This window comes from Peromyscus leucopus, chromosome 5 (genome assembly GCF_004664715.2).
Source record: "Peromyscus leucopus breed LL Stock chromosome 5, UCI_PerLeu_2.1, whole genome shotgun sequence".
Taxonomy (NCBI): domain Eukaryota; kingdom Metazoa; phylum Chordata; class Mammalia; order Rodentia; family Cricetidae; genus Peromyscus; species Peromyscus leucopus.
The window spans coordinates 107,122,184-107,148,582 of NC_051067.1; the positions used below are offsets into that span (position 1 = coordinate 107,122,184).

The window sequence follows — 26,399 nt, forward strand, 5'->3', positions numbered from 1 at the left end:
CCCTTTGCTGCAGAGAGAGTCAGCTTTAGTGGTTTCATAATCTGATTGCCTGGGTTTGCTTACTTAAATTCTGATGGTAAAAACAGTTTTCCAAGTCTCAGGAAGTTGAGAATGTGTCGGAACATTTGGCCATCACCATGGATAAGCAAGGTCTGTCCGTAGGTGATCCAGTATATTCTCTGAGTGTTGGATAGCAGTTCTGGATACTAGAGGAGGGAGTTAGACATCAAAATCAGTCCCTGGGTCTCAGGTTTTAGTAAGGAGCAGATTTTGGGATTTCCATCTCCTTGTATATTGGCCATAGGAATACAAAGTGGAGAGAATCTAGGGAAGCACATTGTCTCTGCTTCAACTTCCGGTAGTTCCCCTACCTACTCCTGGGCTTTGGAAGTCAACCCTACCTCCTTCTTGGTACAGGCCCATGAGAACCAGCCTCTTCTCTACCCACATTCCTGAAGCCTTCCAAACATGCTGCTCATCACATTTCTACCCACAGCATCAGAGCATTCTTGGCAAGGAAGCTGGGGAAAGGTTCTTATGCTAAGCAGTACTGGAAGCTGTGTGAAGACCATGTGACAAGTGTGGTGGTAATCTAATTGTACTGAAATGTGATTTTGATTGTATGTTAATAAATAAAGTTGCCCGGGGGTCAGAGCTATTAGAGCCATAGCAAGAGTGTGGCGGTGGTGGCACACACCTTTAATCCCATAGATCTCTGTGTGTTCAGGGATACAGCCAGCATTGGAGACATATGCCTTTAAGACCTAGGGGGCTGTACATTCAGACAGTGATGAGGCAGTCACATGTTTGGGTTTACAACCAATGAGAAGGCAGAACAAAATACTATAAAAAGACAAACAGACAGGATATAGCTCTCTTTCGGGAAGCTGGGACACCGCAGGAGGAAGGGTGAGATTTTAGCTCTGAGCTCTGATCTCTCGGCTTTCTCTTTTACATTGTTTCTGTATTTCTTATTTAATAAGATTGTTGGTTACATCAACAGAGGAGTTCCAAAGATGTTTGGGTGGGGAAGCCAAAGTAGAAGAACAGCCGGGTCTAGCAGTACCTTCATCAGGGTCTGCAGGGTGGTTGCATACCAATGGCTTCCAACATAAAGCTTGATGATCTGTTGGGGTGAATATATAGTGATCCCTGCTGTCCACTCCTCATCTATGGAAATCAATGAGAGTGAACACATCATATGACCAAAAGGAAAACTAGTAGGGCACTTGGGTCAATAGCATTTGCATGCTAAGGCTCCATACTCTCAAAACTCATATTGTCTTGCCCATCTGAGAAACAAAAACCCTGGACACAAACCTTCTCTGATGCTCACATGCTTCCAGGAGAGTGAGAGTGACTTGGAATGACAGCTCTGAGAGTCAGCTGCTGTCTTGGGTGAGGAGGGAAGCCCTCTGGCATTCTAATTCCAAAGGCCCTGCTCCTTCTTCCCTTGACTCGTCTTCCTTAAGCAAGCTAGGATGCTGCTCCTGTCCATCTACACTACCAGCTCCCTCTGGTCTGTGGTAGTAATGTCCTAGGGGTGCAGCTTTTCACGTGCCCACTCAGGATGGAGCTAGGAGCCCCTCTTTTTGTACAGAATTAGACTGTAAACTCCAGAAGATAAGAACTGAACCCAAGTTACTGACTTTTATGTTATTCCTGTCCTGGTATATGATAGTGATCAATAAATGTTGAATATTTTGTTTTGTTTTGTTTTGTTTGTTTTTGTTTTAATGTTGAGTGTTGATGAGTGATAGTAATATAGCTTAAAACAACAACAATAACAACCACAAAAATTTTTTTTAAAAAGCCGGGTGGTGGGTGGCGAATGCCTTTAATCCTAGCACTTGGGAAGCAGAGGCAGGTGGATCTCTGTGAGTTCAAGGCCATCTGGTCTACAGAGCGAGTTACAGGACAGCCAAAGCTACACAGAGAAACCCTATCTTGAAAAAAACCAAAGATATTTATGTATCTTTAATTTTACATAAAAACTTGTTAATAAGAGTTATTATTAAGTACCTGGGCATAGTGGCACACATTAATTCCAGCATTTGGGAGGTAGAGGCAGGTGGGTCTTTGTGAGTTTGAAGCTAGCCTGGTCTACACAGTAGGTTTCAGGACAGCCAGGGCTATCTCAAAAAAAAAAAGTTTATTAACTAAAACTACATTGCATTTGGACTAACTCAGAAGCCAGTTTGACCACTGTGCATTTTTAATTTGAACAAATTCATCCTTGTGCAGATGCACAAGGATTCTAAATGGATTCATGGACAGTTGCTTTCTGCCGGGCTGTGAGAAACAAATGGCATCTCATGTCAGCTCCTGGGATTAGGACAGGCATGCCCTTGGGGATCTGTGAGCCCCAGATGTAGCATCCCTGTCTAATTTTGAGACACTGTGGAATTGGAGGTGAGAAGAGGACACATAACATGGAAGTTCAGCCAACCTTTTCTTTCTCTTCCATTTACACTTCTTGGTTCTGGCCCTCCTCTCCTTTCCTCTCTAGTCTCTAGACCCTCCCTTGATGCTAATTTCAAACACAGAAGCTTTACTGTGAGCACAATGAAGTAAAAATTTACTGAGCACGTCCATGGGTGGCAAAGTCCTCGGCTCCAGATGACTCTTGAGAGCCACTTTCATTGGCTCATAGGTGATGTCCCTCTTGTCCAGGAAGGCACAAAGCTCATACACCTCAGAGATGGTCTCAGTCAGGGGCAGTCGGCAAGTGCCCAGCCAGTTCCTGCCCAGAGAAAAGCCTGTTATGAAGCACTGTAGTACTATATCTTAAAGGAGTCTGGCCTGTAAACCCCCCATGTCTTGTCACGGGACTTCCAAATTTGGCACCAGGAAAATCATTTCTTTGATTTAACTTGGTGATTCTTGAAAGAGAATAAGCCTAGACATAAACTCACCCCTTCAGACATATTTCAGCAAGGTGAACCAAAACCGTTCATGTCAAGCCTTAGAGCCTGAGCTAGGCCAAAACCCAGCCACTTCCTTCCTGTCCTCTTATATAAGAATCTATGGACCTGGTCTACAGAGCGAGATCCAGGAAAGGCGCAAAGCTACACAGAGAAACCCTGTCTAGAAAAACAAACAAAAAACAAAAACAAAAAGAATCTATGGAGACCTCTGGTCCATGGTGTGACTACCTACTATGGCTGTGAGAGGTTACTAACATCCTTTGTACCTAGAAAGTGACTAAGGGATGAACACCAATTCTCTAGTCCAACCCTCCTTCAAAAGCACTTGTATTAGCCTTCTGTGACATTGTAAGTGGACATGGCTGGCAGAGATGGACCTAAGAGTATCGGCCTAAAGGTTCTAAAATGACACAGTTAGGTCAGGTGACCCTTTCCCCAGAGAACTGGGGAAACCCACTCCTATCTTCAGTTTTGGTACTAAGGAGGTTTGTAGCACTAACAGTGTTGTTCCTTCTTAACCTTCTTTTTTTGTTTGTTTTTGTTTTGGTTTTTCGAGACAGGGTTTCTCTGTGTAGCTTTGTGCCTTTCCTGCAACTCACTCTGTAGACCAGGCTGGCCTGGAACTCACAGAGATCTGTCTCTGCCTCCCGAGTGCTGGGATTAAAGGCGTGCTCCACCACCACCACCACCACCACCCAGCCTTCTTAACCTTCTATAGAAATGTAAAGTAATCCATGCCCTGCACTAGTATAGGGGAATTCTGAGCTCATTTCTCAAAAGACCATGTCCTTTGGGAAGCCCACCCTGCTTTCTTTCTCAGGTGAACACTCTGGGCTCTGGAAAGTCTCCTAAGACCGGAGAGAACCTTCATTTGCAAAGATGTTTGCTCGGGGTATCCAGGACTCTGAAGATATGACTGTAGCCTGGTAACCTCAGACCTAACAGAGAAATGAACAACGGAAAACAGAAAAATGGAACATCCAGAGCCTTTGAATCATGGAGAACTTTGTAAACTGGTCTCAGCCTGATCCTCTGAGGTCCAAACCTGGTGGTGATGGTGGTGGAAGAGGTAAAATAGTGAGGTATCCCAAAGACACTTTTCCCCTTTAGCTCATGGGAAAGGTTTAAGGTTGTTTCCCAAGATATCCTAAGATGGGCAGCATCCAGTCTGATGGGACAAAGTGGTTCTCTGAGAGATCTGGGACTTACTTGACATGCTGGAAGAGGACCCCATTCCCTGTGATGTACAGTCTGCTTCCATCCAGTGTGCTCTCAATGCGAAGCTGTCCCAGTGCAGAGTCTGGGTACTTGACCAGAAGACCCAATGCCATCATGTACAGTGGTTTCACAGACTCCAGACTAGCTGTACGGCCCCCCTTTCCAGGGCTTGGAGGAGGACAGGAGGTCCGGGAACAGCCACCTGTGTTAGGGAGAAAGGGATGACTCCTAGATCTTTGATCATACTGGAACTGAACAATATGTGTCCTCCTGCTACCCTAATTTGGGCTTAAGTGGTGAGATGGAAGTTGTTTGTTTATACAGTCCAAATTTGGATCACTTTAACATTAGGCCAAAACTCTTGAGAGGTGACACAGTAGGGACAGTAAGCCTGATGACAAGCTTCCAGAAGTTTCCAAATTGTTTTTTTTTTTTTTTTTTTTTGAAACAGGATCATTATATACACCAGGCTGTCCTCAAACTTGTGATCCTCTTGCCTGTCTTCCAAATGCTGGGATTACAGGTGTGCACTACCATGTTGTCAGCCTCCTGCTGGAGGGTTTTCATGTCTTATCTCCAGTCTTCAGAGCAGCTCTAGCAGCAGTCTACAGATGGACAAACTATATTCTCAGCCCTGCCTGACATTGTGGGTTAGTGCAAATGACCAGTAACTTCCGATGTGCATAGGGCTGCGGTTTGAGCTGTGCCCCCTTCCAAGAGCTATGAAAGACCCTTGGTTAGGATGCTTTATAAACAACCAATGCCTCACTTACTTGAGGAAAACCTGTCTATAAATATACTGCCATCTTTTCATTGCATATGAGGAGCAGGGACCTGTGACACTTCCCATATCACAACAGCCATGCTTTCTGAGAACCAGAAGCTGGTGGGAAGGAGCTGAACTGACATTCCTCTTAGTAAACTAGAAGCCCTGGAACAGGTTCCTGAGACTTGCTGTAGGATGCCACTCCTTCCATACAGGAAGGACATTTCATTAGCCTGGGAAAAGGCTGAGCCTCATTCCATGGGACAATACAACCAGGCCAAACCTCACATGTGTAAGATAGTTCTTTACTTTTCTCGTTGTTTTGGTAGCTCTCTTATTTGAAAAGGCTCTACACATTCTCAAAAGGCCAGCTGCCCCCCTCACCCCTTTGCATCTGTGTCTCCCCCCACCCATGCAGCTAGCTTCCTGAAGCACACATGGTAGTTTCCATGGATGTGCAGTAACTGGTGAATGAGCTGATGAAAGGCAAATCAAACTGTGAAGAGGAACAGCTGGAGTGAGGCAAAGCCAGGAGCACAAAGATCTGACCTGGACAAGGGTCAGGAAATGTTAGGAACAAGCAGAGAAATCAAAGAATGTGAAATGAGGTGGAGAGGGGGAAGGGAAATTGGGCACGGGGTAACTGAAGAACCGGTAGCCACTCCCCCAACTACATGACTGCACATGCGCTGTCCAGTAGCCAGGCAAGATGCTTAGTCATCCTAGGTCCTATGTAATCTGTGCACTGTGTAATCAAGTAGTCTGTGCGCAGCATGATCATGTAATCTATGCGCATGCGTGGCGTAGCTACATAAGCCTATATGCACGTGGGGGGGGACTATAAAAGGGGGTTCCCTCTATCCCCCCTCTGCTTTCTGCATGGTCATTCCATAGGCCTATGCATACCCCTTCTGTTCCCTTCCCTTAATAAACTCTTATAGTGGGTTTTGTTGTACCTCCTGGCTTTTCTCGCATGGTAAACAGCGCCATTTAATGAATAACATTGCGCCACTTAATAATAACAGAAAATATGCCCGATCACTTCTTCTTGAGCTGTTCCTGGAGGAGGAAAGAGGGGAGTTGCAGGTGGGAGCCCAGGATTTCCAGAGGAACAGACAGCACCAGGTCCATTCTCAGGACATTGCAGCCTGGCTGCTCACCCAGACTGGGCTCCTCCTGCTCCAGGCTAAGCAGGCCGCCCTTTGGCCCAGCCTTGGCTGCGATGCTGAGTAGAGAGGGCGGGTGGATGTGGAGCTTAAAGTCAAATTTCCTTTTCTTAGATCCTAAGTCAGTCATAATGCCTGTTTCTCACTCCCACCCAAGTCCAAAGTGGTAGTAAGGGAGATGCTTGCTCTTGGCTTCTGTAGCTCAAGCCTAGACTGTTCTAGAATATCAAGGCAAAGGCAAAGTTCCCGGGCAACATACCCATATTCATCCGGTACAGCCGTACAGCTTCAGTAAGCTCAGGGATTTCCAGAATTTCTACTTCTGCTTCTAACACATCTATGTTGGAGAAGTTATCTGGTAGTAAAATCTTGTGTGAGCGGAGAAAATTCACTTGAAAAGCAAAGAGAAACAGTATGAGTTAACAAAGCATATTCATGACTAATCTGTCCGTGTCCTGGCAGATTTTCAGTGCTTTCTTCTTATGTTAGGCTCTCCTTGTTTGGAAACAACTGCTAAACATACCTGATTAGGTTTGCTGAGGCGGTGGTTTTCAAAGACCTCAGATTACTTTGTTTTCCTGTGTCTGAGTCCATGGGTGTGACCACCCCTGGCCTGGCCTGGCCTGGCATTCCCAGGCCCTCTTTGTGAACACAAAGGCCCTGAGACTTACCCTGAGAGTCTTGACCCAAAAGCAGGTCATTCCAAAAGAGGGAGTTGTCTTGTTAGAGAGGAGAGGCCTGGCCGAGCCTGGGCTTCCAGGGGGTGCTTGAGTTTGTCCCTGCTGGACTGTATGTAGTACAGGAGGCAGAGAACCAACACTAAGTCCCTGTGTGAATCAACTCGCAGTACAAACAGCTTCCTAGGTGACTTTGTATCTGGACAGCTGGGGCCTCAAGCATTTGGGCCCTGACATAACTTGGTGTTTATTGTCCTGTCCATTTAGGTGCTTGTTTATTGCTCTGGTTATCTAGATAGCAGAGAGGCTATCAGCTCACAGGCCAGCAAAGTTAGTCATGGGGCAGTGTGGGCAGGATAAGAGATCTAATCCCTCCTTAGCTCAGCGGTCTGCTCTGTACGATTCTGGAGAAACTGTCATCATCCACCCCTTCCTTCGCACTCCAAGTGCAATGGAAGGGAGGGTGGCAGGATCTTTGAAACAACCCTATTTCCTTGCTAGATGGTGAGAGCAGCTGAGGCCTAGAGCCGAGCTAGAGACATAAGCAAAGTATGAGAAGCAAGCGGAGTTTAGCTCAGTCCTCTGTCCTTACCATCAGCTCCTGTGGTCCTTAACACTACTTTAGGGAGTTTCAGTGCCCCTTTATAGCTAGGCCACCACAAAAGAAATAGGAGCTAAAATAGCTCTGAGCTGGACTGGGCATAGTGGCACAGGCCTTTAATCCCAACACTCAGGAGGCAGAGGCAGGTGGATCTCTGTGAGTTTGAGGTCAGCCTGGTCTACATAGTGAGTTCCAGGACAATCTAGTAACCTATAGACAGAGCCTATTTCAAAAACAAAACAAAACAAAAAACTCTGAGCTAAGGGAGAGCCTAATGAAGGACTCTGCTTGCCTCTTAGAAGATTATCATGTTTCTACAACCTCTGCTCAGAGAACATCCTCAGACCATAGCAACAAATGGACCGTGATAGGTGTGCCTATGGGTTTGGAAAGGGTAGGTGGCCACCCCTAGACAGAGCAATCACCAATGAAGCGGAACTCGCTGCACTCGCACTCGATCAGGGCCACAGTTTCAGCCAGCCACAACAGGTTGTCTTCTGTTACTAGGCTTGGATACTTGGCTACCAAGTCGAGGGGCAAGAAACAGTAATGCACTTCCTCTTCTGTGTCTAACAGTGGGGTGTCCATGAGTCCCAAAGGTGCCTTATCATGAAGACCTGGAAGAGAATGAACAGAAGGTGTCACCACCTCCCTGAAGTCAATGCTTCCATTGACCCTGGGGTCTCAGAGAAAGTTGGAGACCACCTAGGGGACAGTCTCTGCCATATGCTTCTTTCCCCCTTTTCTCTTTCCAGATGTGTATTTAAGGTCAAGAAGGAGTATTCTGGGAAACTAGGCATGAAAAATCTGGTTTTGTATTGTTTTGTTTTTTTCTACAGACAGTAAACAGATATTAAATGACATGATATTTTGGCTTATGTACCCAAAGTCACTAAATTCAGTTATCCATGTCTCTTCTTTAAGATTTATTTTTAAGCTGGGTGGTAGTGGTCCATGCCTTTAGTCCTAGCACTTGGGAGGCAGAGGCAGGCAGATCTCTGTGAGTTCGAGGCCAGCCTGGTCTACAGAGTGAGTTACAGGACAGCCAAGGCTACACAGAGAAATCCTGTCTCAAAAAAACAAAACAAAACCAAAAAAAGAAAAGATTTATTTTTATCTATATGTATGAGTATTTTGCCTATATGTATATATGTGCACCATATAAAGGCCAGACAAGGGCATCAGATTCCCTGGAATTGGAGTTAAGACAATTGTGAGCTGCCCTGTTGGTGCTGGGTCCTCATCAAAAGCAGCAAGTGCTCTTAACCTTTGAGTCATCTTTCTAGCCCCTCCATGGTCCTTCTAATTATCAAACCAACTTCTGTGAACTATAGATTAAATAAGTGTGTTTGACTCCTCTGGAAGCCCAAAGTCCATTAATAATCATGGATTCCTGATGTCCCACCATAGGCCAGCGTATACTGCAAGGGACTTAGGAGCCTACAATCACTTGGGCATCTTTGCATGGTGGCTGGAGGTAATTTGAAATGATGACAGAGCCTTACTTTTTAGGAGAGATTGGAAAACATCATAATAACCTAAATGAAGCCAAGATACATCAGAATGGAACGGAGCAGGGTGCTGAGTTCCAGTAGGCAAGCAGCCATGCAGAGGACAGGTGAGCAGTACCAGGTCAAAAGAGATGATGGAGAAATAGAGACATCATCCAGAACTAGCTCACATGGAGGTTAACTTCTGTTGGGGTAAGGAGAGAGGGAGCTGGTGACTCACAGTGTGGGCCTACCCATGATTATACCTGTGAAGGCTGGGCTTTTGATTGGAAACTCGGAAGGCTTGCTGATGCACTTCCATGTCCGCCAGTAGTTTAGAGATGCTCTCTCAGCAACCGGGATGTCCGCAGGCCGCACTCGGAGGTGGTGCTTCCCCTCCTTCAGATTGTCTAGGGTCTGCCACATAAAGAAGAGTCTAAACCTCGTAAGCAATTTTTCTTTACACTGAGTACTCAGAAAAATACTATCCGATTTGCTTGGGACAGTATTTTAAAATAAACTGAATCACAAAATGTAAAAATTTGAAGTTGTAAGAGGGCATGGTAATAATTCAAAATCCCAATGATTATTTTTCTTCTGAGTTTGAAGCAATTTTTTTCTTCCAATTTTATGTCAAATAACAGGATTTTTCTTGAAAAATCTATGGAGATCCTCCCCCACCTTTTCTATTTTTTTTTTCAAGACAAGCTTTCTCTATGTAACAGTACTGGCTCTCCTGGAACTGACTTTGTTGAACAGGCTGGCCTCAAACTCACAGAGAACCACCTGCTTCTGCTTCTGCCTCCCAAGTGCTGGAATTAAAGATGTGTGCCATCACCACCTGGCTTTGCCTTCTATCTTTTTGAGACAGGGCCTCATGCAGCACAGGCTGACCTCAATCTCACTGGATATCCAAGGGTGGCCTTGCATTCCTGTCCTGCTGCCATCATCGCCTAAGCATTGAGATGACGGGTGTTTCCCGTCATGCCCTCTACAGAGTAATTCTCTTTAGTCATTTGAAACTTGATATCTTCTAGTTGTCCTTAATAGTTCAAAAACCCTGATCTTTTATGATTGTTATGATTTGCTCATTATGTGTATTCATCCTCATTCTAGAAAGTAGTCTAACAGTGAGATTAAGATATAATAAAATTCTAGCACAGGGTTATATTTTCAAATCACTATCACATACATTTGCTGGTTTAACTCGAGAGACAGACGTGGTGTTTTACTGATGAGACAGTTGAGTTTAAAGGCTATGTAACTTGCATAAATGGTCTCCCAAATTCAGAGAATCTGCGTTTGAATGTGCCAGTGACCGGCAGTGGAGCACCCACCTAAGTAGGGCCGAATCCCAGGGCAGAGTGGGTTAGGGATCTTCATTCCACCCTTACCCAAGGACCCATTCTCCTTCTCAGTCCTTCAGGGAACAGATTATCATAGTATTAACCCAAAATCTTCTGACCTCACCCTGGAAGATAGTATTTTCCTAATAAACTGTTGGACACAATAGGACAAGTGATCCTTTATAGGTGCAATACATATGATCATCTTTCTCCTCTAAGAACCTTGTAACAGACAGAAAGCCTCTGATTCAACAATAACAAAAGAACCTGCCTCTAATTGCTAGCTACCCAGGTAGGAAGACCTTGTGAGATTGCTCTTGGGATCTCAAGTATTAAGAGCCCTCTGGTGGCTGTATGTAGGAACTGGCCCTCTCATAACTGCTTAAGGTCTCAAAATGAAGCAGGCTAGCCAGAGTGGGAAAATCAGCCCGGTTTTGGGTGGCTAAGGGACCTGAGGGAGGACTGAACAATGACAGGGTTATGCAGAGTATTTTCCTGGAATACCAAGTAATGAAGAAGACTGCACATGTGGAATTTCGGGAAGGGAGTCTTGAGAAATACTCACTGTGCTTTGCTAGGTTCCTTTCTGCTTAGATTCGGAGTTTTTGGCTCGAGGAAAAGAAAGCCATGGAAGGACTGGGGTTATGGTTCACTAACAGGCTTGCTGCCCATGCAGCCAAACCTCTCTAGAGGCCATGTTAAAGGTATGACAGCACATTATCTGGAATCCTAGTACTGGGAAGGTAAAGACAGGCAGATAGATCCCTGGAACCTTCTACCCTTCCAATCCAACTAGATATTGAGCTCCAAGTTCAGTGAAAGACTCTGACTCAAAAAACAAGGTGATTAACAATTGAGGATGACAACTAGACAACCTCCACTAGCAACCCACACACATGCACACATGCCAACTCATACAAACACATGAACATACATATGGATGTGGAATCCAACAGTTTGTATATTATGAGGCAAGATTAAGCATCTGTTACAAATCGTATGGATCCTCAGGAACCCTGGGACTATTTTTACATAATTAAAAAAGGACCCAGCTTTCTGATCTCTTTTGGTTTAGGTATGCACACAGCTTTCGCTTCTGTGTCAAGGTGTCAGCTCTCTGGAGGAGGGAAACGATCAGAGAAAAGTTTCTGTAAGAGCAAATATTTTTCCTTGGGCAAAGAAAATGTATGATGAGATGCCAGGATGGTGACTGAGTAGTCAGAACGGAGTATGCACTGCAAATGGGAAAAACCGAATCAAGATGAAGGATGACAGCTGGACAGTGTTTTGCTGAGAAGTGGGACAAAGGAAGGAAAATGGTGACTGTGTCCAGGAAGGACAGGATAGGACAAGGTGGACAGAGCTATATATTCACCCACACACCTCTGCCTTGGATGTGACATTGAGGCTGAAGGGGAAAAGGCGATGGATTGAGAGCAATAAACAGGAACCAGCGAGCAGAGAACCATGCAAGCTACCTGATGAGTTTTGATGGTTCTTCTGGTTAATAAAAATCCTTGAAAGATGTGCTGGCTGTTTGTTTTGGTTGGTTTGTTTTTACATCCCAACTGCAGTTACCCCTCCCTCCTCTCCTCCCAGTCCCTCCCCCCTCACCTTCCCTCTGCTCTCTGCCTACCCCAATCCCCTCCATCCACTCCGCTTCTCTCCAGAAAAAGGCAGGCATCTTATGGATATCAACCAAACATGGTATATCAAGTTGCAGTAAGACTAGGCACCTCCCTCATATTAAGGATGGATGAGGCAACCCAGTATGAGGAAAAGGGTCCCAGAAGCAGGCAAAAGAGTCAGAGACAGTCCCTGGTCCCCATTGTTAGGAGTTCCACAAGAAGACCAAGCTACCCAACTGTAACATATATGCAGAGGGCCTAGGTCAGCCCCATGAAGACTCCCTGGTTGTCGGTTCAGTCGCTGTGGGCCCCTATGAGCCTAGGTTAGTTGATCCTGTGGGTTTTCTTGAGGTGTCCTAGAAGCCAGAGGGGTGTTGGCTGGTTTTATACATGCTAGAGTCCTTTGGGAAGAAGGAACCTCAATCGAGAAAATGCCCCCACCAGATTGGTTCTATGGGCAAGCTTGTGGGGCACTTTCTTGGTTGATGATTGACGTTGGAGGACCCAGCTCACTGTGGGAGGTACCAACCCTGGGTAGGTGGTCCTGAGCTGTCTAAGAAAGCAAACTGAAAGTTGTGGTGGCACACACCTTTAATCCCAGAACTTGAGAGGCAGGCAGATCTCTGAATTCGAGATCAGCCTGGTCTACAGAGCAGTTCCGGACAGCCAGAGTGGTACAGAGAAACTCAATCTTGAAAAACAAATGAAAGCAAGCAAGAGAGAGAGAGAGAGAGAGAGAGAGAGAGAGAGAGAGAGAGAGAGAGAGAGAGAGAGAGAGAGAGAAAGCAAACAGAAAGCTGGGAGGAGCAAGTCAGCGAGCAGCACTCCTCAAATTATCGCCCTTACTCCCTGAGTGACTGTGTGCACCTGAGAGTGTAAGATGAAATAAACCCCTTCCTCGCTAAGATGTTTATGGTCATGATGTTTTATCTTAGCAATAGAAATCTTAACTAAGACAAAGATTTAAATTAGGGACTGTTATTTGAATATTATTCATTGTCTCTCCACCCAGATAGATAGCAAGCCCTAGATTCCATCTCCTGCCTCTCCATTTTCTCTCCTTACCCATCCCTAAACTTTCTCCACACAGTAACCTTTAAAATGTACCAAATAATTCAAATCATTCCCATTAAAAGGTCTGTGTTTGTTATTGCCTGTGGGATCAGTCCAAACTTTCCTTAGCATTGCACATAAGGCCTACGCCATCAATGGGGCAGCAGAGGGCCTTGAACTAGAACACAGGCTTGCACTCTGACTCTGTCCTTTAAATCCATCATTTTAATTCTAGGCACATTTTCTGCCCACAAAGCAGGCTTTATTTCTCTCTCTCTCTCTCTCTCTCTCTCTCTCTCTCTCTCTCTCTCTCTGTCTCTCTGTGTGTGTGTGTTTGTGTGCTCATGGGTGAAGATGTCTGTGGAGGCCAAAGGCCTGGGATCCACCTGAGGCTGGATTTAGAGGTGGTTGTGAGCTGCCTGACATGGGTGCTGTGAAGGAAACTTAGGCCCTTTGCAGGAGCAGTACTTGCTCTTAATTGCTGAGCATCACTCAGCCCCAAGCCCCCCCTCTTCTTAAAAAAATGCTGAGACAAGGTCTCACTAAGTTTCCTAAGCTATGAACTCCATAGCCCAGGTGGGCCTTGAACTTGTGATTCTCTTCCCTCAGCCTCCCAAGGACCTGGAATTATTGGTTTGTGCCACCAGGCCTGGTTATTATTACTCTTTTTTCCCCCCACATGGGAAACAGGGCCAAGGAAGCCATAAGGGATTCAGTCTTCCCAGAAAGTTAAGATGCTGGGAATGGGGTCTAGGACTTGAGAGTCTGGCTTTTTTTTTTTTTTTTTAATTAAAAATTCTTGCTAGGCAGTGGTGGCACACACCTTTAATCCCTATACTTGGGAGGCAGAGGCAGATGGATCTCCAAGTTCAAGGCCAGCCTGATCTACAGAGTGAGTTCCAGTATAGCCATGACTGTTGCACAGAGAAACCCTGTCTCGAAAAACAAACAAACACACAAAAACGTCAGGCATAGTGGCATAGGCTAATAATCCTAACACTGTGTGCGTGCAGGTAGGAGGCTCACTGGGACTCACCAGCCAGCCAGTCAACCTGATTGGTGAGCTCCAGACTAATGAGAGACCCTGTCTCAAAGGAAGTAGATGATATTCCTGAAGATGATACCTTGATGTACACACACACACACACACACACACACACACACACACACACGTACAGGTGCAAGCATTAAAAAGTGCTGAGGCAGCACCAAAAAACATGGTGTGCTTTGAGAGTTTTATGAATTTAGTGTCATTGATGTTGGGTTGAAAACAGAACATTGGAACATGAAGCTGGAAAGGTAGTGTGGGATGTGACCACCAAGGAGAAGGTAATTAGCATAATTTTGGCTATAATCCTCACAATATTTTCCAGATTTCATTGTCTTTACTTTGCATGTGAGAAACCTGAAATTTGGAGACATTGTGTGATAGCAAAGAGAACAGACCTGAATTCAGCTCAGAAGCCCGTAGAGAAAAATGTGCAGAGAACAGTGGTTAAGAGGTTGGACTCTGGGCTGGGGAGATGGCACAGTAGTTAAGAGAACTGGTTGTTCTAAAGACATAGGTTTGAGTCCCAGTATCCAATGTTGCCTGCTGGCCTCTGTGGTAACCAGGTATGCACTTGGTATACAGGCATACACATAAAAGATCTGTTCGTTTGTTTGTTTGTGCTGGGGATTAAAGGCACGCACCACCACCTGGCGCATGTCTGATATTTTGATGTGGGTTCTGGGGATCAAACTCAGAGACTGACCAAGTTAGCTCCCCTGTCCTCCCACCCTACCTCAACTTTATGTATGTTATTCCCTCTGCCCAGAACTCCTCTTCCCATTTCTCAAGCTACAGAACCTGGTGCCTCTTCCAGCCAGAGCCAGCCATTCTCACCACCCCCCACCCCCCACCCGTTACCACAAACACATACACACTTCTCTATACAAGCTTTTGGGTTGGATCCAGGCCAGTTCTTTCCTCTGTCATCAGGTGCCTGGCAGAGGGCTGGGTTCATGTATGCACCTAATAGAGAGGAAGTGCTTGGAATTAAGTTATGTGAAAGACTGCATGAAACTGTGGAGCTAGCAGGTTGAGTCTTCTGGAAAGAAAGGCAAAAGGTCTTACAGAGGTGGACTGCACTCACACAACTGATGGATCCTGGATATGCAAGACTTTAGGCAAAGCTAGCACACACAGCTCACAGTTCAGAGGGCAGTGGAGATAATGACTCCAACTTGGGACCTGAGAGACAGAAGACCTCAGAGAAGGACCACAGTGAGAAAGGACAGAAAGGGAATGGCAGGAAGAAAGGGCTCAGTTTGAGTTTGATTGGTGGTGGACAGAAAGGCAAAGAAGACAATAGAGAAAAAGGGTGAGTGAGCTAGGGAAGTCCTGGAGAAAGACAAAGGAGCATCTAAACCTATTCTAAGGTACTGCTTAGTAGTTACAAGAGCTGGAACTTGCCACCTGTAGATTCAAACCCCAAATTCTATCTTAGTGGATAAAACAGATGAGCCCTTGAGCAAATCTAAATTGGCCACGGGAAAAGGGGCCCCTGGGGAGGAAGGGAATTCCTGTCCAGGACAACAACCTGCTTAAGGCTGGCCTAGCATTATTTGGAAGCATTGTTTGGTATGGGGTATATACTGTAGTAGGTCATTCCAACTAGCTTGAGAGGAAGTATGCTAGTGGAGGAGAGGATGAGCCATTTTATAGAAATGAAACCTCTATGTTCTGATGTTTCTATTAAACTGTGAGCAGCCCCATTTTCTCCAAGAAAGGGAATGTTTGACAAATCTTTAAGAGGAGAAAAATTCAGGCAACTAAATCTACAAAGATTGCAATCTCAGCCAGTGAGGACGTGCTATGTGTTAATTGAAGGGGTCAAGCTAAGCAAGCAGGCCCAGGAGCTTCAACAAGATTGTTTCCTGAACTCTCTCAGTGAGTCCTTTTTCTGGTATCTAGAAATGTAAGACCTCTGCTCACAGGAAGACATTAGGATGCTTTAAGAAACCACAGAAACATTCCCCAACTCCCTTACCTACTTACTTATTTATGCTCTGTCAGCTCTTCTCTAAGAGTATAACTTCCCTGAGACCCCAAGGACTTGGCTTGCGTTATTCTCTGCTAGAAATGGGACACCAGTGCATTTTCTGTTGAAAGAATGCATGAATAAAAAACACTCCAGGGAGCCTAGCTTCCAGGGGGCTTTTGGCTTTACTGATTCAAGTTGTCACAGAGCATATGGCTGGTTTTCTGTAGGCTGACTTCAGGTCTACCTTCATCTATCTGAATATTACTTTTTGGAATTTTACTCTTCATATGTTATGACATGGGAAGTTACTGGAGGGAGGGCTCTTATTCCAACAAAGTCTTGTATATAGCCCAGGTTGTTCTTGAACTTGTTGTAGTCCTCCAGCCTCAGCCTCCCAAGTTCTGGAATTATAGACATGCTCCACTGTGCCTGGCCAAGGGAGGATTTCTTTATGGAAATATATGAATCCAGAAGGCTAATTGTTTTGGGCCTAGATAATAGTGAAAATCAAATCAGAAGCAACATAAAACTGATGGTGCAGGGGCGTGTATGTTGCTAAAAGATGGCTGACAAATGTACCCTGCTGGCAAAGCTTTTGGACTTAACAGGATTTTCAAAACAGTAATGGGTTTTGGAGATGCCTTATGTTCTTATGGGCTATTGTGAGGAACATAATGGTAGAAGAGCTCAGGGAACCGGCAAATCCCTTATGGCTGTGTGAAGACGAAGAGTGCCTCCGCTGCCCTGATGCTAAAAGGAAGCAAGACTGTTAGGCCAAAAGGATGTGTATCAGAAGAAGCCAATAAGGACAGTCTAAACATTCAAACTTGTCTCTCTCCCGCTGGTTCTAGTCTCACTCCATAGAGGTGGGTCCAGTCTTCATCTCCCAGTAGATGTTGAATTAAACATCTATAGATGCCAGATACTTTGAAAAACATTGGAAATGCAAGCATGAAAAAATATAAACCAGAGAAGGAGAAAGACATACAAAAACATGATCCCAACAGAATTAGCATTGTTATAAGAACAGAACAACAATAACTTTAACTTTGTCTGGAAATGTCAGGTGAGGCTTCCTACTTCCTACCGGCTACATTTATAACAAAATTTAAAAGGGGAATATTTTAAAAAAAGAGTACAGGGGCATCAAAAGTAAGCATAGGGGATACTTAGGGGTATGATTAAACTTCTGTGTGTGTGTGTGTGTGTGTGTGTGTGTGTGTGTGTGTGTGTGTGGTGAGTCTATGTATATATACATAAATGGCTGTGTATATATATTTGTGATATGAGCCAGTATGAGCAGATGGATCGGTCAGTGGGGACCCTTGAAGCCATTTCAAGGGCTTTACACTTGAGTTGTCCACTTATCCATTGCTGTCCACAAACCACATTGTTGGAATGACTATCTACTGTTTATATATTCTTCTCCAAGATCATAGGGTAGTCTGTTTCATGTAGTAATACTGAGTTTGTACTCATTAACAAATAAAATTTGCCCAAAGATCAGAGGACAGAGCCAGCCTCTAGATTAAACATAGAGGCCAGGCAGTGGTGGCACATACCTTTAATCCTAGCACTTGGAGGCAGAGGCAGAGATCCATCTGGATCTCTGTAAATTCAAGGACACCCTAGACTACACAAGATTAATCCAGTCTAAAAGAGAAACAGAGTCAAACAGTGGTAGCACACACCTTTAATCCCAGTACTTGGGAAGCACACACCTTTATCCCAGCACTAGGAAGGTTGAGATAGGAAGTGAAATGGTTGGGCAGAGAAAGGCATATAAGGTGTGAGGAGACAGGAACTCAAGACCCTTTCAGCTAAGGACTCAGAGGCATTCAGTTAGAGGACTCGTGGAGTTGTATAAGTGAGAAGTAGCTGTGGCTTGTTCCTTTGTCTCTTTATCTTTCAGCATTTACCCCAATATCTGGCTCCAGGTTTTTATTATAAGACCATTTAAGATTCATGCAACAGTCTCACATCTTAAGTAATAGGAAATGTGAGACTGCCACTGACTTGTTTTATTAAAGACATCATTTGTGTGATCAACAAAATCTCCCTGGCTCCCCTTGAACTCAAAGAACGTAGGCATATTTGGATTCCTTACTGGTAGCAGATTGCTGACAAATGGAACAACTTATGGTTCAAACTTTGAAGTTCTCAGAAGGCAGTGAAACAGGAAAAATCGGGCTAAGATGTAGTTTAGTGGTAGAGTGTGTGTCAGCATGAGTGTGAAGCCCTGTATTCAATCCTCAGTGGGCTTCAAAGGGCACATAAAAGTGAACCAATAGTCTGCATTGAACCTTAAACTCTTGTGAGTGACCCTGAAGGGAAATGTCACAATCTTTAGTAGCGGCTGGGACTTCTAATCAGTCTGATGGCAAGTGAGAGTCTTAGAGTAGGTTATGTTTAAGAGGGCTTCTCAAATTCCACATGAAGTTTTAGGAAGCCTAAGGATGTTATGTATGGACTGGCAGTGACTACTTTATATCTCCTCTGTGAATAATATATAACATTCCAAAACTTACATGTTCAAAGATTTACATATCAGCTTTGATGATTCCCAGATTATATTTCTATCCCAACTGTTCCCATGAATTCCAGACCTGTATACCAGTGACTCCTCATTCTCTCCACTTGGATTTACTACCTTTTCACTGTTTCTCCAGCTTGACATTATCGATCTTAGCTTGTGACCCTTGCCTCTTAAATGTTCACAGGTCAGAAGAGCTCATTGGATCCACTTAGAATTTACCATTTACCTGGTTGCTCAGGGTAGAAACATAAGTTGTTCATTCTTTCATATCCTGCATCCCATTCATTAGCAAATTCATCAAGACCAGGATTTAAATTGTTTCTATTAACACTCAAGACCAAACCATCATTATCTTTCATCTGGAGCAGTTGTTCTCAGCCTGTGGGTTGCCACCCCTTTGGGGGTTGAACGACCCTTTCATAGTGGTCACCTAAGACCATCTGAAAACACATTACAAGTCACAATAGTAGCAAAATTACAGTTATGAAATAGCGACAAAAACAGCTTTACAGTTGAGAGTCACCACAACATGAGGAACTGTATTAAAGGGCTTCAGTATTAGGAAGGTTGAGAACCACTATCTGGGTCCTGCCAGAGCTTCCTAGCTAATCTTCCTGCTTCTTCCCTTGCCCCTATTGAATCTAGGCCAGGAATAAATCTCCCTCATGAGAGGCCAGATACTAAATATTTTAGGCTTTGCTAGCCATATGGTCTCTGTCAATTCAAATACTCAGCTCTTTTGTAGTTTCAAAAACAATATACAAACAGATGAGCATGGCTGTATTCCAATGAAACTTTACCAATGAGCACTGAAATTTGACTTTTTTCTTCAATCATGAAAATGTAAAAAAAAAAAATATTCTTAGCTCATGCCCCCCCCACCCACACACAGAGGAGTGCATGGGATTTGGTCCATGACCTATATAGTTTGCAGACGCTGATATACTGTCAAGCCAGCAGCCACTGATTTTTTTTCCTTACAACTTTAAAGGTTTATTTACTTATTATTTTTATGTGTATTCCTGCATGAATTTATGTGTATTGTGTGCCTGCTGGAACCAGTAGAGGCCAGAAGAAAGTGGAGTTACAGGTGTTTGTGAGCAAGTATGTGGATGCTAGGAACTGAACCTGGGTCCTCTGCAAGAGCCTAGTAAGCACTACTGACCCATTTCTCTGGCCCCAACAACTTTATTATACATACTATAAAACTCACATTTGAGAAAACTGGAGATGAAGCCCAGGGCCTTGTATGTTCTAGGCAAACATTCAAATACTAAGCTGCAGCCCCAGCCTCACCCCCAATCCCACTATCATCTTGCTAAATTACTCAAGTTGGTCTTGAACTTTAGATCATCCTGCTCAGCTTTCCAAACAGCTGGGGTTAAAGGCCTGTACCACCTGGCCCAGCTAAAGCACACCAGTTTAAAGGGTACAACTCATCGGGTTTTGGTAGATTTGCATAGCTGTTCAACCATTACCACTATCTATTCTGGTGCCCCAGAAACAAACCCTGCACTCTGAATTACCATTGCCTATTTTTATCCAACTTATCCTTCCTACCCCACAATCCAGTCTTGGGTAGTCACTAAATCTATTTTTTATCCATAAATTTCTCTTATTCTATCTCGCACCCTCATTTGTCCTTTATTTCTAGAGGAGAAAGTGTTCATTTTAGCTCACAGTACCAAGTTATAGTCCACCATTGCAGGGAAGTCACAATGCCAAGAGCTCAGAACAGCTGGGCACATTGCACCCATAGTCAAGAAGCAAAGAGGAGTGAATTAATGTATGCATTCTTCTTTTTATTCTCTTGAGATCTCAGTTTGTGGCCAATATTGTGAGCCTTGAACTCACAGTAATTCTCTGTCTTAGCCTCCAAGTGCTGGGATTATAGGCATAAGCTACCACATCCAGAAAATGCATAAAACAATCATAAAAAACATGGTCCTTTTATGTAGGTAGAATCAGGGCTGAGGATATGGCTCAGTGATAGGGCACTTGCCCAACATTGACAAAAACCTGTGTTTAATCTCAAGTACTGAAGATGCTGGGAAAAGCCTTTATATATAAAAAATCTTACAGTATGTGCCTTTTTCCATTTAGTCTCTCTCACTCTCTCTCTCCTCCCTCCCTCCCTCCCTCCCTTATATGGTATGGCTTCCTACCTCATTTCTTTTATTTCCAGAACCTGGCATGTGGTTGGTTGTCCAAACACATTCAGTGTTCTGATTAGAATTGGAGACTTCAAGTGTACCTTTTAGAGGAGGAAGGTACAGGTTAGGTATATAGAAGGGCAGAGCATCAGTATGAGCTCAGGCACCTGTCTTCCTGAAGCTTTCAGTTTTATCCTGCTTGTTGACTCATTCTCTGATTCTACTTTTCTTGTCTTCTCTCTTTTGTCCTTTTAAAACATTGGTTTATTTATTAGAGGTAGGGTCTTGCTATGTAGTCAAGGCTAGCCTTGAACTTATGATCCTTCTGTCTCAGCTTCCCAAGTACTGGTATTATAGATGTGCACCACCATGTTTTTCAACAAAGCCTACCATGTTACAGACTATCTTGAGCAATGTATGCTATCATTTGAGTGAGTTAGCAGGAGCCGAGCTCTATTTTCATTGTTAGGTGCTTATTCTGAAGAATCCTTTAGTAAGTAGCACTAACAATTTGGAACAGTTCAGATATGTGCTGTCCAGTATGGCAGTCACTGCCTTCTTGACCTGAAGTAGTCTAAATCTGAGCTGTGCTAAATATAAAAAACATATCAGATATTGAAAACCTGGAACAAAACAAGAAAAAAGTATCTTCAAACTAAAATTTTGAAAATACTGGGTTATATAAAATACATCAGCAAATTGGTTTCACTCATTTCTTTATACTTTATAAATTTTGTCTACTACAAAATTTGAATAATACCTATGAAACTAGATGTTACTGCATGTACCCATAGTCCTCCAGTGACTTGGGAGGTTGAGGCAGGAGGATCAGTGGAATCCAGGAGTGCAGGACTAGGTGAGGCAACACAGTGAAACCCCGCCTCTTAAAAGAGGCATATAATTATATATGTCACTCACATTCATGGGTCACATTATATTTTATTGTGGCATTCTTTGTTTTCCCTAAAGCCCATAGGAATGATAACTGGAACCCAGAATGCTCTTATTAGTCATAGTTAAATGCTTGTAGTGAGACTGCATAAGAATCTTTAGACTAAGAATTGACAAAATTCATCCTCTCCAAGCAGTGTTTGTTCATTTAGGCAAACCTCTGAGTGGTTGGATCGGCCTTAGCAGTGAGAAAAATGGTGGAAATGTGCGAGGCAGTTGACTTGCTTGAGGCGGCTGTTGGTTCCCAGCTGTATTTACATTCTGCTTCAGTGAATAAATACCACTTTGGCTGGGCCAGCCCAAATGTTTATTTCTTCGAAAACACCATTTCCGAAGCATAAGCACTTGTTTCACAGTCTGTTTTAGGGAGGCAGATCCACATAATTCTTCAAATTCTGCTACTCACACATCTTGGAATTTTGGAATCAGGCCAATTCATTGGCCTCTGAGTTGTTCCTCCTACTTCAAGGCTGATTCCCAGATATATATATTTTTTTTAGTTTAGGAAGTGAGGACAGCAATGGGGTTAAAGGGCTTAATAAACTGTTTGTATAAGAAGCTTGTATTCTTTTAAATTATCCTGTAAAACATTGCCTTGATCTCTTTGATTTTCTGCAATGAACAAGTTATTCCTTTTCTACACAAAAAGATGCCTTGGCACACAGCCATGAACAACCCCAACATGTCAGGCCATTTAAACAGTTTTGAAGCCACTTGCAAGCAATTCTAGCATATTACTCCTAAAGAAGTTGACAAAAATTTAGATTCAAGTTGGAAGTTTGAAAAAAAATTAAGAGAACTACAACTTGCACTGCAGTGTGCTAAGGGTTTTGGATTTCTAATTATATAACTTCAGAGAAAACATTGGATTATTTACCAAGGATCACCCACAAGCATATACATTACAGAATAAATTGTTTCTTTCCTCCTGACCCAGATACATACACAATCTAAGTCAATTTTCTCTCAAGAGGTATTGGGAAGGCGTAATTAGTGGTGTGCAGAGATGCACTGTAGTTGATGGGTTAGTCCTTATGGAAATGGAATAAACAACACCTTGTCCAGACAGTGGGATTGATATGGAACATGCCCAGATTTTCTTCACAGTCATAATATTTAGTTTTTCCAGGTTAAAAAAAATCCTTGTTCAAAAACGACCAAATAAACTAAGCACAGCCACCACAGAAATGATCTCTGTGGCTTGAAGAAAACTAAAAAGTAATGCTTTCATTTTCTGTCTGTATTTAAAGCTCTTAAAATAAGAAAGGAAAAGTGCAGCTGGGCAGTGATGGTGCATGCTTTTAATCCCAGCACTCAGGGAGGCAGAGGCCAGCAGATCTCTAAATTCAAGGTCAGCCTGCTCTACATAGTGAGTTCCAGGACAGCCAGGGCTACACAGAGAAATCCTGTCTTGAATCACCATCCCAAAAAAAGGAAGGAAGGAAGGAAGGAAGGAAGGAAGGAAGGAAGGAAGGAAGGAAGGAAGGAAGGAAGGAAGGAAGGAAGGAAGGAAGGAAGGAAGGTGCTAGAGAGACCTACTCAGTGGAAAAAGTGCTTGCTGCTCTTTTCAGTTCCCAGCACCCAAGTTGGGCATCTCACAATCACTTACAACTCAGCTCCAAGGAATGCAATGCCCAGTTCTAGCCTTCATGAGGATCCATACCCAAGTGTGTGTATACACACAGATACGTACATACAAGTGAAAATCATAAAACCAAAACAATTTTTTTTAAAAGGAAGCAGGTTGTATAGAGGCACAAGCCTGTAATTCCAGCACGTGAGAAGCAGAGGCAAGAAGATGGAATTAAGGGTCCTCCTCAGCTGTATAGTTAGTTAGAGGCCAGTGTGGACTGCTTGAGACCCTTTCTCAAAATAAAAAAATAGAAATATAAAAAGGTTTGGTGAGCCGGGCGGTGGTGGCGCACGCCTTTAATCCCAGCACTCGGAGGCGGCGGGGCGTGAGTCGAGGCCTGGTAAGTGAGCTAGAAAAAAACTATGAGGAAATGCTGAAAAAAAAAAAAAAAAAAAAAAAAAAAAAGCTTAATAGCACTAGGTGGTAGCAGGAAGATCAGGAGTTCAAGGTCACCACTGGCTACATAGTAAACTCTAGGCTACATAGTAAATTCTAGGTTAACTTGAGCCACATATGACCCTGTCTCAAATTACCAAAAAACAATGGATAAAGTGAGACCTTTCATCACCAGCCCTTGGGAGGCAGAGGCAGGCAAATCTATCAGTGTTTGAAATCTGGCTATCTACATAGTTTGTTCCAGGCCAACGTGAGATGTATAATGAGATTGGCTTAAAAACAGAGACAAAAACAAAAAGAAAGAAATGAAAAGAAGTCTCTTTGGCTCAGCAGTTAGAGCACTTGCTGCTCTTTCAGAGGACCCAGGTTCAATTGCCAGCACCCACATGGCTGCTCACAGCTGCCTCTAATTCCAGTTCCAGAGGATCTGATCCCCTCTTCTGGCTTCCAAAGGTACCTGCACACACACGATGTACATACAAATACACACACACACACACACACACACACACACACACACACACACACAAAATAAAATAAATCTTATAACAAAAAACAAACAAAAAGAATTTTAAAGTGTAAAAGGCTCTTGGGCTGGGCCTAGTGTCCCATGTTTTTAATCCCAGCACTTAGGAAGCAAAGGCAGGTAGATCTCTGAGTTTGAGGCCAGCTTGCAGCCCAGTCTACATATTGAGTTCCAGGAGAGCCAGAGTTGTGAGACCCTGTCTCAAAACAAAACAAAAATAAAAAGTAAGCCGCTGTGCGCACGCCTTAATCCCAGCATCGGAGCAAGCAGGCATCTGTGAGTGAGGAGCTGCTACAAGTGAGTTCAGGAAGCGCAAGCTACACAGAGAAACCAAAAAAATAAAAAAATAAAAAAATAAAATAAAAAAAAAAAGTCTCTTGGAAAATAAAGAAGTAAAGGCAAAGAAAGGATTCTGCAAATTGGAGAGCTTTGCCAAAGTGAATATTGAGTACCTCAGAGGCACAATGAAAAGCTTTTTTTTCTCTTTTAAAACATGAGTTGTCCATATGTTGCCTACGCTAGTCTTAAACTCATGCACTCAAGAAATCATCCCACTTCAGCCTTCTAAGTAGTTAAAATTACAGATGTGTACCACTGTGCCTGTGAGAAGAAATAGTCTTGATGAATCTTACAGATTTTAAATCTCAGACATGGTGTACATAGTAAATCCTAGAAGGTGTACAGTTTTTTCCTTTTACAAGTTCAAAACACAAGTCTGTTAATCTCGGTATTTGGGAGGCAGAGGGGAGGATTTCAAGTTCAAGGGTAGCTGGAGTCACAAATAGAGAGCGATGGCACAACTGGTTAAGAACCTTGCTACACAAGCCTGACAACCTGAGCTCCATCTCTGGAACCCACTTAAGACCGGAAGGCAAGAAGTGACTCCACAGAGTTGTTCTGTCTTCTACATGCACATCATGGCATACATGCCCATATACACACATCTCACACACACACACTAACAATAAATGCAAAACAAAACAAAACCCAAGGGCTGCTATAGGTATGGAGGTCCACACCTATAATCCCAGCATTTGGGAGGATTGCTGTGAGTTTGAGGACATTCTAAGACACAAAATGAGTTCTTCCAGGACAGCCTGGGCAACAGTGTAAGATTATCTTAAAGAAATGTGCATTTTAAAAAAATCCCAGCTGGGTGGTGGTGGCATGTACCTTTAGTCCCAGTACTTAGGAGGCAGAGGCAGGAAGGTCTCTGTGAGTTCAAGGCCAGCCTGGTCTACAGAGCGAGATTCAGGACAGCCAGGGCTACACAAAGAAACCCTGTCTCAAAAAAATCAAGAAAACAAAACAAAACAAAAAACCCCAAGGGTTGGAGATGTGGCTTAATGGTAGCATATTTTCCTAGCATGCAGAAGGCCTCAGTTTTGTCTCCAGCACCTCAAAAAAGAAAAAAGAAAAAAAAACATAAATAAGTACGGTTTAAAATAAGATTTGAAAGACCAAAGATATACTCTCAATAACATTAACTCCTATCTCAGGTCCCTTGTGGCTGCTGATACAAATAAAGCAGAGTCAGATGAAAGCCCCTGTCAACACTGTGCAGTTAAGAGCTGGCTGTGTGTCACTTGGCAGACAGGGGCTTTGAGGTCGTAAGTCAAGGTGGTCCCTGCCTACACAGTGAGAACTTATCTCAAGAACAAACAAAAACCATCATACAATTCCAGGATATTGTTCATCATTTTAACTCATTCATTACACTTGTCCATTAAAAGGGTTACCTTGGAAACCAATATAGAAAGGAACCTCACATTTCTTGGAGGAGAAGCACATCTTACCTGAAGCAAAGGCATCAGCTGCAAACCCAGGGCTTGCTCATAGAGCAGGTTCAGTTCAGCACAACTGGAGAAGGAGAGCTTGGAAGTGTAGAGGTAATAGTGGACATGCCTAAATGTAGAACCATCTCTGTCAATGAACAGCCTCTGGTTTTCTGAAGAGGTCAAGGCTGAAGCCTCTTTCCACAGCAGGGAGTCTGGGAATTGAGCAAGTTTGCTTCTGGGAACTGAGAAATGCCAGCCTCCAACATTGAAATGAAACAAATCCTCTGCTGATTCATGGGGCATGCCAGGCTCCTCCTAAAGGGACGATAAGGTGAGAGTTATGTAACAAAAAAATTGAAAGCCTCCTGACTAGAAGTATTAAACTATATTTGCTGACATGGTAATGCACATACAACATTCAAAGAAATTCACACACTCACAGTTATGAGCTCAGCAAGACTGAAGAATATTTTTTGACTGAAGAATATTTTTAAAAACCAAATATATATATATATTTTTTTCTTTTTT

At 43.5% G+C, this 26,399-nt stretch overlaps 1 protein-coding gene across 1 annotated transcript in view; it reads right to left on the reverse strand.

The window, feature by feature from the left end:
* Kctd19 (potassium channel tetramerization domain containing 19) overlaps positions 1-26,399 on the reverse strand; it is a 38,282-nt gene that overhangs the window by 5,474 nt on the left and 6,409 nt on the right. Inside the window, exons 2-9 of the mRNA XM_028854379.2 lie at positions 25,890-26,186; positions 9,112-9,262; positions 7,781-7,972; positions 6,337-6,468; positions 4,137-4,347; positions 2,583-2,743; positions 1,067-1,170; positions 64-206 (exon numbers count right to left, since the gene is read on the reverse strand). Of these exons, the coding sequence (XP_028710212.1) occupies positions 64-206; positions 1,067-1,170; positions 2,583-2,743; positions 4,137-4,347; positions 6,337-6,468; positions 7,781-7,972; positions 9,112-9,262; positions 25,890-26,186 (1,391 nt within the window). The remainder of the gene's footprint in view (positions 1-63; positions 207-1,066; positions 1,171-2,582; positions 2,744-4,136; positions 4,348-6,336; positions 6,469-7,780; positions 7,973-9,111; positions 9,263-25,889; positions 26,187-26,399) is intronic.